Source organism: Callospermophilus lateralis, chromosome 18 (assembly GCF_048772815.1).
Source record: "Callospermophilus lateralis isolate mCalLat2 chromosome 18, mCalLat2.hap1, whole genome shotgun sequence".
In the NCBI taxonomy this organism is placed as follows: Eukaryota; Metazoa; Chordata; class Mammalia; order Rodentia; family Sciuridae; genus Callospermophilus; species Callospermophilus lateralis.
This window is the reverse complement of record NC_135322.1, coordinates 62,807,700-62,820,764: the sequence shown is the minus strand read 5'-3', so window position 1 is coordinate 62,820,764 and position 13,065 is coordinate 62,807,700. Positions and strand designations below refer to the sequence as shown.

The 13,065-nt window shown below is 58.0% G+C and overlaps 1 protein-coding gene across 1 annotated transcript in view; it reads right to left on the bottom strand.

Annotated features, from left to right (window-relative positions):
• Atp2c2 (ATPase secretory pathway Ca2+ transporting 2) overlaps positions 1-12,745 on the bottom strand; it is a 46,587-nt gene extending 33,842 nt beyond the window's left edge. The window contains exons 1-2 of the mRNA XM_076837585.2: positions 12,650-12,745; positions 846-956 (exon numbers count right to left, since the gene is read on the bottom strand). Coding sequence (XP_076693700.2) covers positions 846-956; positions 12,650-12,745 — 207 coding nt within the window. The remainder of the gene's footprint in view (positions 1-845; positions 957-12,649) is intronic.
• Positions 12,746-13,065: the final 320 nt, after the last annotated feature.

Here is a 13,065-nt window from a genome sequence, read left to right as displayed (position 1 = left end):
GCCCGTGGTGGCAACAGGGGAACTGGACTGACTTCTTGGTTCTTCTGAATAGGGCAAGAAAAGCAGGTGGGAAAAGACAGGAGAGGAAGAAAATAGTTCCTCTCCTGTGAATAGCGCCTGCAGGGCTCAGGACAGACTTCTGGGTTCCCGGGAACAGGCTGGCCCGAAACAGTGACTTCCAGCTTCCTTGAATGGTGACACGTGCCCTTTAAAATTGAGCCTGGGGTGCTCCACCACTGAGCTCCACCTTCATCCCTTTTTAGTTTTCTTTTGAGACAGGGTCTCACTCACTTGCCCAGGCGGGCTTTGGACTTGGGATCCTCCTGCCTCAGCCTCCCAAGCTGCTGGGACGACGGGTGTGCCCACCTGCCCGGCTTTTGTTCAGTTTTCTAAGGAAATGGGAGAAGTGAAGCCAGCCCGGCTCACAGCCCCCAAGGGGAGCTCCCCGGGGGCCACGCGGTCCTGCAGGCTGGGGGTTCCGATGCACTGAGGCTCCCGTGAGGTCGGGTCTGAGTATCTGGCGATTCCAGGGATCATAACCGACCGAGGGGGGACTCCAGAGGTGGAGAGCTGGTGCCGAGACCCCACACCTGGGCCCGCCCTGCGCTGCGCTGTGGCCCTGACTGTCTGCCCCCAGACCCTCGAGTGTGGAAGGACACTGGGCCTCCAGGGAGGGTCATCGAGTGGCAGTAGCACTGATGAGACTCCACCTGGAGGCAGTACTTCCCAACAGTGTGACAAAGATGAAATGCAAGAAAGAAATTCAGAGCACTCTGGGGGGCTCTGTGCCGCCCTCAGCCTCAGAACCTGTCACGACGGGCGTCAGAGGAAGGGTCGATTCTTACGTGAAACGCTCTGGCCAGGTCCTCTTTGTGGCATTGGCATGCTTCCTTGGGTGGCAGAGCGGGGACCGACCTCTCTTTTTCGGAGGCTTTTAGCTCACGTGGCCCGTCAATCTGTGGAAGAGCAGGTCACTGTTAGCGAAGGGGGACTGTGGCACCGAGGCGCCTTTTTAAAGCATAGCATGCCCGGGGGAAGTGCCTGTCCTTGAACAGCTTGAATCTCACACACAGGTCACACGTGACCAGCCTCCTACAGAGACGGACAGTCGCCGCCTGGAAGCAGCTTCCTGAGGCCGCCCACCGGAGGGGAGACCACCCTCACGCTGTCCATCACCACAGGAGGCTTTGGCTGGGGTGTGAACCCTACAGAAAGGGCGACACGTGACAGACATACTCTTCCATGCCTGGCCTCTTACTCAGGGTCATTACTGAGGGTGCTGCCTGATGTTGCAGATAGCCTTGGCTTGCCCATTTCCAAGGGTGCTCGGTGTGGACCCTGGCGAGCAGATCACAACGTCTTTATGATCCCCCTGTGGACGGACAGCCGTGCTGCTTCAGTCACGGGCTATTACTGGTGCCTCTGTTTTTAGCAAACTTATTTAACAGAACAGAACTCGCAAGGCCGCCGAGCAGGGTGTCGATTTTCATATTGAGAACTGGGACCTTGAGCCAATGGGAATCTCAGTCACATAGACACCGTGTTGTAGAGAGTGCCTCCTGCTGACAACAGGTGGTATCACAGCCTGGTTCTATGAGACACTAAAAACAACCCAAGAGGAGAGTCGGGGTTCACAGCCACGCTCTGGGAGTCTGCGTATTCTCTGTGGGGTGCCAAAGGCCTGGGAAGGGACCACAGGGAACACCCGGAGGCTCTGGGTGGCTCTGATAGCACAGAGGGACCTCAGAATCAGGACAGGGTAGGTGGTTCTGCAACCCTTCCCAGTATTTGGCCATCCAGGACACGATAGTCATCTCTTCCTCTTCCAGCAGGCTGTTGCAAACTGGGAAGGAGGAAAGGTGGAGGGGTATTGACCAATTTCTTCCTGTAGCTGGAATAGAAGTTGCAAGTGCCTCTTTCTTCCTTGCCAATCATCTCCTCCCCAACCCCAAACCAGGAAGCGCAGCTGTGAGGACCGGGCTTATTCAACAGGCTCCTGTCTCTTGGGGCTACTTCTCACATCAGCAGCATGTGCTCCTTGCACATTAAGGAAAGATGAGGGTCACACACTGAGCCAGGCTCCCCAGCTCTCAAGACCCGGTTCTGCTGGGCCAACCGCAGTGCTTGGTTCTTGCCCCCACCACCCTGGGGGGTCCTGGGCCCAGCCCCACCTGTTCTTGGTCTTTCCAGTTCTTTCTGGCCATAACTATACCCCGTTCACTTTTCACGCAGGATCCAGAGTGACACTGAATGTCACAGGTGTGCGTGTGCACACCCCCCCCGCAGTGCACAACCTCCCGAGTGCACCCCCTCACAGTTGGAAACACGGGACAGACTCCAGTCGCTCTCAGGATACAACACCCTCTTCGACACGCTGCCACAGACGCCACCTCGCCCTGCCACCTCGTACCCATCACGCAGTCTTCTCCCCCATCGGCCCCTCCCTCAGCTCCTGGCAACCGCGGGTCTATTTTCTGACTGTGAGGATTTAACTGTCTGCACCTCTCATATAAATGGAACCCTGCCCTACGTGACCTTCTGGTCTCTGGGTTCCCTTTATGACCCTGAGGTATTATTTGTTTGCAGCAAACAGACTCTGTGGGCAGCTGGGGCTGGTAGAGCAGAGCAGGGCCTTCCTAGGTCCCAAGGGGACAATCTAGGACATGGGGACTCCTCAGAGCAGCTTCACCAGCGCACAGCTCAGGGCTCCCGAGGGAAACACAAAGGGCAAAGGCAGCCCTGCGACAGACGGCTGGCTGGACAGGAGCTCGAGCTGCGCGGGGCCTCCCAGGAAGCGGCCTCCCCTGCCCGGCCCGCTGCCCTCCCACTGCTCAGGGACTGCATGCCCCTGGACACCGACTTACACCCCAGGGAGCTGGGGCGGCCACTGCTGCAGGGATGCGTTTCCAAATCCTCACGCCACCTGCTTCCTCCTCTGCACAGAGGGGTCACCACGGCACAGAGGCCATGGGATGGGAAATCGTAAACAGGACACCTGAGCCCAGTGCAGGGCACCTAGGAGCCAGAGGTGCTTGAAGGGCCAGGGCCGTGAGGCTCCCAGGCGCCCGGGCTTCTCTCTGTCTCACCGCTCCTTCCAGAACCCAGGGTCAGAGCTCACTGGGGTGCTGAACAGGGTGGCAGGCTCAGCACTCAAGAGCCCAGCAGGTCCCCCGCAGGCCCTGGGGACAGATAGTGTTTTCTGACTCTTTGGCATAAGGTGTGCCAAATACCACACAGGACATGTGTACACTCAAAATCTAGTTGTCATTTACCTGAAACTCAGATGTGACAGTGTGTCCTGTGTCCATTGGGCCACACAGGTGTGAGCAAGCTGAGAGATGCTCACGACCGTGGGACCTGGGAGGTGGAAGGGGGCCAGGGAAAGCTTGGGAGGTAAAGAGGGACCTTCTGTCCCAGGAGGAACAGGTGGGGAGGTGCCGAGAAGCAGTCAAGGCCTGGGAGACTCAGGGCCCCTGGCTGGCCAGAGTGCTCGGCCTGGGTTCTGGAAGGAGCCGTGAGGCAGAGAGCAGCCCGGCGCCTGGGAGCCCCACGGCCCTGGCCCTTCAAGAATTGCTCAATGCTCAGCTGGTAGGTCCGTGAACAGGAAGGGGGCAGCGCAGGGTCATGATGACCAGGAGCAACCGGAGGTTGCGCTGAGCAGGACACCGCAGACCTCAGGACAGGCACACCCACGAGGTACACACCTGCCTTCCTCCAGGCACACACATGCGAACTGCACACACCTGTGAACTGCACACACCTGTGAACTGCACACATCGCCAACTGCACACACGTGCGAACTGCACACACCTGTGAACTGCACACATCGCCAACTGCACACATTGCCAACTGCACACACGTGCAAACTGCACACACCTGTGAACTGCACACACCTGCTAACTGCACACACCTGCCAACTGCACACACCTGCTAACTGCACACACCTGTGAACTGCACACATTGCCAGCTGCCTGGCTTCATGTCACTCTGGTGGTCCTTGCTGTGTGGGCCTAGGCCAGCATCACCTAGAACCTTTCAGAAATGCAGCTTTCTGGCCCCGTCCTGGACCCGATCCTCCCGGGGCTGCGGGTTGGGTTGGCGCCTGCGTTTCACCGGGTCCTCTGGGCCTTCAGGGCATTCCACAGTTGCTGCATGTCTCTTGTGAAGATCCACCTGCCGTGGCCCACGCCAGACCCACTGAGGAGTGGGGAGTGGCCACAGGTGTGGAAAGTCCCCCAGGGCGCTCCGTGTGGCCCGAGTGCAGGACGCCTGGGCTGAAGTCACACCCACTGGGTCCCTTGAGGGCCTTCGTCTTGGAAAAGAGAAAGGGCTGGGCACAGGCCAGGGACCGAGAGAAGGGCCCGGGGCCCCAGGAACACCCTGGGGACCAAGCCGGGCGGGGCCCCTCTGCTTCCTAGAGGCCATGGGTGGGTGACGTCTCCAGGCAGCTGGTGCCCACAGTCCTTCTAGAAGCCAGGCAGATAAGGAAGGAGAAGGCCTGAGGCAGAACAGCAGCCAACTGAAGGTCGTGGCCATAAAACACCACCCCACCCAGGCCTCTGACACTAAGGAGGTGACATCGACCATAAAACGCCACCCCACCCAGGCCTCTGACACTAAGGAGGTGACAGCGGGTGCCAGACACCCTTGACCACCTGTTTCCTCCTCCCTCGAGGCAGATGCGGTTTTTGCCCACCTCACGGAGGAAGAAATGCTGAAGTGGGTGGCTCAGGGGGCTCCAGCCACCGCTCTAGGAAACAGGAGGAGCCTCTTGGTGGGTTGGGTGTTGTGGAAATGGGAGAAATGGAGGGGGAAACGCCTTCCTGGGTCTTCCACGAGGAGCCACAGAGGGGGAGACAGGAGACAGGCAGGGAGACAGAGGAGCTGAGCTGGACTCCGAGCCCCTCCCACCCCAAAGCCCAGGCACAGCAACCCGGACCCTGGGAACGTGTCGCTTGGCGTGAGAAAAGGACTCTTGATGAAATCGAGGACCTTGGGAAGGGAGAGGGTCCTGGCTTGGGGCAGTGTCACCACGAGGTCCTTGGGAGAGGAGGGTTGGGGAGAAGCTGCAGAAGGCAGGAGCCAGGTCCCCTGTCTGCCCTGGAAGGAACCGGCTCTCTGAGCCCCCGGCTCCGTGCCTGCCCCGCCCAGCACGCTGCCCTCCTGCCTGCTGTCCTCAGAGGTGACTGACGCTGGGACTTCTGTCAACAGGGTCTGCTCGGCTGCCTTGGAAGTCCGGGCAAGCGTCCTTCTCTGCTGCCATCAGGGTCCCACGCCCCCTGCTGCACAGGCACACCGCAGTTTATCAAGTGGCTTGTGTGTGGTTGGCACATAGGTCGCGTCCAGCTTGGGCTGTGACAGCCCACACGGCCATGACCCTTCCCAGGAGAACGTTCTGGAGGATACAACCCCTGGGACATTCCCGGCTCGGCGCTGCTGGGCCACAGGGCAGGCAGGGTCCAGTTTCAGTGGATACTGCCAGGCCCGTTTCCCAAGTGTGGAACCATGACGGGAGGTGGAGAGGGGAGAAGGAGCCCCAGGATACCGCGAGCACGCTGGCCTATGCAGAGCAGCAGGCCAAGGCCTGGGCCAGGCCGACCTTGGGCGGAATCCACAGGGCGCTGCGACTTGGGCTGTCTCTGGGCTCGGGGCTGGGTGGTGGAGGGCAGAGACTGGAGGACACTGTTTCGGGCCTTCTTCTTCTTTTTTTCTCATGTATTTTTAGACGTTGATGGACCTTTACGTCATTCGTCTATCTGTATGCGGTGCTGAGAATCAAACCCAGGGCCTCCCACAGGCTGGGCAAGCGCTCCACCACTGAGCCCCAGCCCCAGCCCCGTGTTTTGTGCCTTCTTGAACCGAAACCACAGGGGGAAAACCAGTTCTGTGACGCCTGGGGGCAGCACCAAGGGAGGAGGGGCAGAGACCCCCCATCCAGGAGGGGCTGAGCTGCTGGGAGAGGGGCAGAGAAGGAAAGGGCTCTGGGAGGGACAGAGTGTGTAAGGCCATGACGGAGGGCAGAGGGCACGCTGGGCAGAGGGCAGCACCCAGTAGGGACCCTCCCCTGCTGGGCTGCAGCTCTGGGTGCAGGCAGGGAGGAAAGCACCTCAAGGAACTCAGGGTGGCTGCCCCAGGGTTCTTCAGGAGAAACAAGATCCCAAACGCAGCAAACGGGGCAGGAGCGCCCCCGGGCCACCAGCCTGAGCAAAGAACACCCCACGGGGCGGAGGGAGTCCACAGTGTGTGTCTTGCTCGGAGAGGACAAGAGGAGGGACAAGAGGAGGCTGAGCTGTGGTGGCCAGGGTCCCTGGGGATGGATGAGTAGTTGGCAGGATGCGGAGACTGGTTACACACAGGAAGAGCCCCGTGGCAGCTGGGATCCAGCGGAGGGAGTTACGAACGCACCAGAACCCTGAGTGGACTCGTAGTTACTGGATTGGAATCCATGGTCGAGATCCAAAGTGAAGCACAGATACAAAACTAAACAGGCCTGACGGGGTTCACGCCTCTGAGAGGGCCCCCAGGCCAAGGCAGCCCCCGGAAGCTCTGGATTTCTGCACACGCTCCCTCCAGCAAAGAGCACCCGGGAGCAGAGGCTGACTTCCCGCTGGGGCAGCGAAGGGACAGAGGAAACCTGAAATTTCCTCGCATCTCAAAAGGGATGAGATGACATGTGCAAAGGGTGCTCGGGAGAGTCGAGAGGGCTCAGGAGCGGGCTCTGCCGGCCAAATCAGGGACACTGTGAGCACACTGAGTACATATTGACAGCGACAGACCTTGTTTAATCACAGAGGGCGTGGGCTCACAGTGATGTGACGAGTGAACGGCCATCACCGCGGGGCTGTTTCTTAGAGCAGAACGAGAGCAAACAGAGGGACGTGGAATTTGGAAACCACTCGGCAACACTTGACAGCAATGGTGTCGGGCAAGCGCCCTCCACACACCCGGAGACAGAGGTGGAAGGGACTAGGCCAGGACACCCACACACTCTCAGCCGTCTCCCCTTGAGATGCTTACGTGCGAAGGGGACACACTAGCCTTGGGGAGGAGGACCAGGCAGACACCACCTCAGCCAAGGGCTAGGGGACAGCAGCGTCCCAACCTCCTGAGAGGCAGGAGCAGGACCTGGCACCGCCTTATGGCAGTCCCACCATAATTGCATAGCCCGAGTCCTACCACAAGGGCAGTCTGCAAAATTGTGACCTTCAAGAATGTCAAGGACATGAAAGACAGACCCATGGGACTACTGCACCCCAGGGGAGGGTGGGAGACGGACAGCACAGGCAATGCACCCTGGATGGTCCTTCTGCTGTCATCGAGCAGCACGTGGGTGGAGTCTGCAGACGGGATGGTGACAGTGGCGCATGTTCAGGCTCCACTGTGGACACAGAGGCATGGCTCTGTGTTAGGAACCCTTGGGAGAAATCCCGGGGCAGTGGAGCCCCTGCCTGCAATCTGTGTGTGGAAGCGGGGGCGAAGGTGGGTGGACAGCACCAGGGGGATCCAGGCCAAGGGGTTCAAGGACTTGCACTGTGCCCTCGGCAGGTCCTCTCCCAGATTCAGGTTCAACCTGCATTTATGGAGCCCCAAGTTATGGAGCCAAATACGGGAAGCTCCCGGGAAGTACACGGGTTGTCCTGGGACAACACGTGGAACAATCAGAACTGTCCAGTAGGGAGGTCGGTGTCGGGGTTGGACCAGAGCACATGACCACGTCCACATCTCTTTCCCTCCAGACTCAGGAATCTCACGCTTTGTCCCTGTCTGCACTCGGGTCCACCTTGGGCCAAACCACGTGTGTTCTGCTGGGCCCTCCTCCCTCAGCTGGTCAACAAAGCCCAACAGAAACCCACGGCAATGCTGCTCTGCCAGCGCTGTCCCCACCAAGCACCTGAGGCACTCAGAGAGTGAGCATGACCTCAGGAGGCTCTGCAACCACCACAGAAAACCACACATTCCCCCACGGTGGCCGCAGCCCCCCAAGAAAAACAGCCTTCCAGCTATTTCCTCCAAGGAACTGTCCTGGGCTGTCATTCCACCCCACCCATTCCTGTGCAGGAGGCCTAACGCCAGGACCCCAGGACATGCCTGGACTGCAGAGAGGGCCTGACAGGGTCATTACAGTGGAGCCCAATCCAATCATGCTGGAGTCCTTATAGGAACGGAGATCAAGCCCCAGACCCAGGAGAACAGCAGGAGAGAGGCCTGGCCATCCCATTCCCTCCTCTCCGTGTGCCCCAGGCAGTGGCTGGGAACGTGTTCCTGCCTCCCAGCTGGGCAACCGCGTCCAGGCCTGGCAGTGCCACTTACAGCCCCTGCCAAGGCCACCAGTCATATTAGCCCTCAAGACACCCTGCAAATGCTCTGGGATTGGGAGGCCCCTGAATGCGCGTTCCGCTGACTCTCTCTGGCCGATCCTCAGTGGGAAGAGAGTGCAGATTCCGAGGCCTTCAGACACTGGTCAGGGCCTCCCTCGAGCTCCCCGAGACCCCACTGACGGAAGTTCCCGGGCTGCACAGCTGATAACTCAGAACCGTGATGCGACACAGTGCACACGCTCACACCCGTGACAACCACACAGGCTGCTAGCAGAAGGATCAGGTCACCACAGCTCAGTTGTGGAACTGGTGAGTCAAGTGTAAATTACCTGAATGCGGAGGGCGGAGTCACCAGCAGGGGCCTGCTCAGATCCAGGCCTCACACAGAACCCTGCCCTGCGGTGAGCGCCACGTGTAAAGCACAACCAAGCACAAGAGAAGAAGCACTCTCCGCGCGCCCAGTGCTCTCCTCACCTGCTGGTGACTGCCGGTTCTGCAGTGACCAAGTGGCCTTTCAGACCAGGATCTGCAGGCTGCCTGCTGACAGGCAGCGGGTTCAGGACTTAGGGTGATCTTCCCAAACTAGCAACAAATTCCTGGCCTATTTAAGTGATTTTGTGCAGAAACATGAAAACAGATGATCTTGGCAGGAGGGTTATCAAAGTCAAGATTCAGGAGTCCAAATAAAGAGCAGAGCTCGACAGAAACACTAGCAACAGCAGAGAGCTTGGGCAGACTCCAGGTCGGGCGTGCTTGGCTTTTTTATCTAAATCATCCAAAAAATACTTCTTTCCACATTGTGGAGGGCTGCCTCTGAGACAGCCCTAAACACCTGTCCCTGACCACCCCGTATGCATGCACAGTGTGGAACCCTCCAGTTGAGGGTGGACAGGGCCTGGACTTGCTCCAATGAGCAGAGGACGGCAGAAGTCAGGAGACCGCCTTCCCTCCCCGAGATACAAAGCGCCGTGGTGCCCGTCTCTTCACGGATGCTCTCTCGGCCCTTGAAGATTCCACCTCCGTGTCCCAGGCAGCCCTGCGGGGAGACCCCCGTGCAAGGGAACAGGCCTGCCCATGGCCATGGCGTGAGCCTGGAAGTAGGCTTCAGGAGAGACTATGGCCCTAGCCAGCAAGACCGGGGAACAGGTGCACTCACTAGGCAGCACCCAGTCGGAGCCCACGGTTCCCAAGAGATAACACAGGTTGCAACACGGTAATCTGGTATCCAGCAATACATAACTAAGCCAGCCACCCAGTATCACCAGTGGAATTTTAGTAAATCACCAGTCCTCTTAAAATAAAGTTGTTATGTTTGTAGTTTATAATTTTATTATAAACTTGGTTTTATTTTATAGCTGAGTTAAAAGCATGCAGCTATTTTTATTGCAGGTTTTTGCCTATTCTTATTAAAGCCAAACTTCAATGCATCTAAGACAATGCTGGGGCCTGTAGGCCATTTCCTTAAGATGTCCACGAGTTTCAGAATCACAAATACTTCCTGCTGAGTGTGGACAAGGCCAGGCTAAGGATGTGTGTGCAGCCCCCAGAACTCCATCTCGTACTCTGTCTCCCTGCGGCGGGTGTGATCTTGTAAAACACAGCTCTGCCTGTGCTGTTCTGTAACATGCTCCTAATGTATGGCACGTCTCTGAATGACAAGTGCCACATCCTGACTTAAAGCCCTTTGAGGTCCTGACACTTTAGGGATGAAGCCCAGATTCTTCCTAGCAAGGATCTGGGGGCCACGTGTGCAGCCTGGGTCTCCCTCCAACTCTCCACCACCTGCCGTGCCACCTCCCATCTCCCCACTTCTACTCATCCCAAACATCACTTCTCCTTGACAGCTCCTAGGTACCTGTGTCACTGTGGTCAACTGTAACCTGTGGCTCGGCACCCACCCCTGCCCACTTGCACGATGCCCTGAAGGCAGGGAGTATGTGCATCTTTCTCAGCACCCCATCCCTGGGCAAGTTCTGGGAATCTGGGTTGGATGAGCAGGTGCCATGGCAGGTGTCCATCTGCTGGAACTCAGGCCTGCTGTGGAGTGCCCAGGGGGATGAATGGGCTCAGCAGCCCAGAGGGCAGCACAGGCACCAGCCAAGCCTGCCTCGGGGAAGAGACCGGAGCCCTGGGGGAGAAACTGCTTCCCCAGAGTTGGCACCGTGTGTCATCCCGGAAGCAGGAATTTCTGGTCCAACGTTCTCCTTCCCTTAATGTCAGGTCAGCAAAGAGAAGCTTTTTCCATTCACAGAATCAAGGAGTCTCTTAAACACCTTCCTTTTCATTACCCTGAGTGTAGCCAGGGCAGCCCTCTCTGGAGTCAGGAGGACGGTGCTTAAATTCGGCCTCCGATGCCTCTATCTGGGGACCTTCCCTGTCTTGGCCACCTGTCCCCCGTCCAGTCTCTCCGCTGTTAAATTCTCCTTGCAGCCAAGACCACCAGGTCGGAAATTAAACAGCTCTTGGTTTCTCTGCTGACTGTTGGCCTCCCCAGTGGACTTTGTTCTGTGCACACCTGCAGCCCAGAGCCTGGCAAAGCTGTGCCTGTGAGCCTCAGGGTCCACACACACCGCAATAAACGTCACCTGCAGGCAGCGGCCCTCGAGGAGCCCCAGCCAGTGCTCAGGGGTAGCTCCTGTTCCAGCTGAGCCAAGTGCTGGGAGGTGTAGGGGCAGCTCAGAGGCATCCAGGATGTGGTGTGCTAGGTGCTCATAGAGTCACAGTGACTGGGATCACCTTGGCAAACAACACTTTTCTTCCAAACTTTCTTGGAAAGAGAGTTCAGAGGGCACAAGTGTGGGAGCCAAGGAGGAGCCGACACCTGGCAGGACAGTGCCTCCCAGCTCCCTCCCTCATCGCCCTCCCCATCCCCCTTTATTGGGGTCTCCTGTGTTCACAGGAGCTGAGCACCTTTGGAGACAGCACATCTGCCCCTCAGCTGGCCTTGTGCCTCCCAAGCCTCCCTGAGACTCCACACTGTGAGTTATCCCATGACCCAAGGCTCACTGGGTCCTTCAGGATGCTGCTGAACCTGGGTCCACAGCTGGGTGGGAGACCTGTCCCACCTTGGGGGACCCTTCTGGAAAGCTTTGGAGGAATGAAGTCCACCTGGCAGAGAGATCAACCCAGCATCTCCGTTTGGGTTACACTGACCCTGTACCTGAATTCCTGGATATCCTATACAACCTGATCACAGCCAGCTAATATCAGGAGTTCCTACAAAATACCCGGCCAGATGCTAAAATCAAAAGATGGAAAAAAAAAAATTAGGAAAAGTAGAAAAGGCAACCCGTGTTGGCAAATGACTTCAAACTCCTTCAACAGAATGTTGTGGTTGGGAAATGATTTTGGCAAACTGCCACCACAACACCAGTTCCTATCAATGCCCACGCACCTCATCACAGTGACTGGGTCCCCGCAGTCTGCAGTCCTTACTACCTAACACCAGAACTCTCTCGGCAACACTGATTTACCACCTACTCTTTGTAAATGAACACGTATTTAAGGACCATGCAACCAAAATGTATTGACTATTGGCATTCTTTGGGATTAAAAAAAAAAAAAATTTAAAAGTTGCAAATATTTTTCAGCAGATTTTTTTCTATTAAAAATTAAATTCAACCTTGAGGTTCTCTTCACTAGTGAGAAGGCCACTGCAGGGTGTCTTTCTCCTGATCAAGCTCAGGGACTTCCAGAAGCTTCAGTGTTGAATGGCCAGTTAAACTCAGCCCTTGGATCTTGTAAGGTGCTCTGCTTGCAAAGGGAAGGGGTGGACCCCGGCCTCTTGGAGTTCGGTGGCAGGAAGGGCTTTCTTAGTCAGCTGGGCCAGTTGGCCCCCTGAGAAGCTCCGGGGCCTAGGACCCTGCTAGTTCATCCGAGGGGCCCCTGGAGGCTCAGAGTCCACGCACCCATTTTTAAAAGCACATTCATGATATAGGAAGAGAAGCGGGGGGTCACTTTAATTTTTACTATTATTGCTCAACAGTTGGGCTTTTTTTTTTTCCTTTTAAAGATTCCTCTAATCCCCGCTGCCCTGGGTTCCTGTAGCCTTTTTACAACCCACCAGCAGCCTGGGTCTGCGGACGGAGAAGTGAATTCTCTGAAATCACAGAAACCTGGCTTAGGTTCCTTGCTGGGTCCCTGGCTCTCGGCCCCTTTCTCATCCGCAAAATGGGCTGTCGCGGCAGGTGGCTCGCGCGGTGCTGCTGCAGGGACACCTTCTCTCTAGAGCCGGGGGGAGGAAGCCGCCGGAGCCCGGGCGCAGCGCGCAGGGGGACTGGGGCGGGTGCGGGGTCGGGACGCACGTCCCGCACCGGGTCGCCCAGACTCACCAGGGTGTCCACCTCGTCCCTCTCCAGCGCCTGGTACTGGTGGCCCTGGCCCCAGAAGTTGAGTTTCTGCAGGAACTTGAAGCGTCTCTCGGCCATGGTGAGCGGGAGGAGTCCCCGACGGCCTCGCGTCGGGCCGGCGGCCGCCCCTGCCTGCGTCTCCGGGCCCCAGCGAAGCCGCGGCCGGCTGTGCGCGCCCGAGCCTCCCGGGCCAGTCCAGGTTACCAGGTAGCTACCTACCCGCCCGCCCAGGTGAGGGCCCGCCCCTGGGCGGGGATGCGCACAGGGCGGCGCTCGGCATCCCTGGCCCCGCCCCGCGAGTGCTCCGGGGACCCCTGATCCCTTGGGGACTGCAGCAGCCGACTGACCGCAGCCCAGGGAGCAGATCCTGGGCTGTTTCCCAGATTTGTCAGATCACA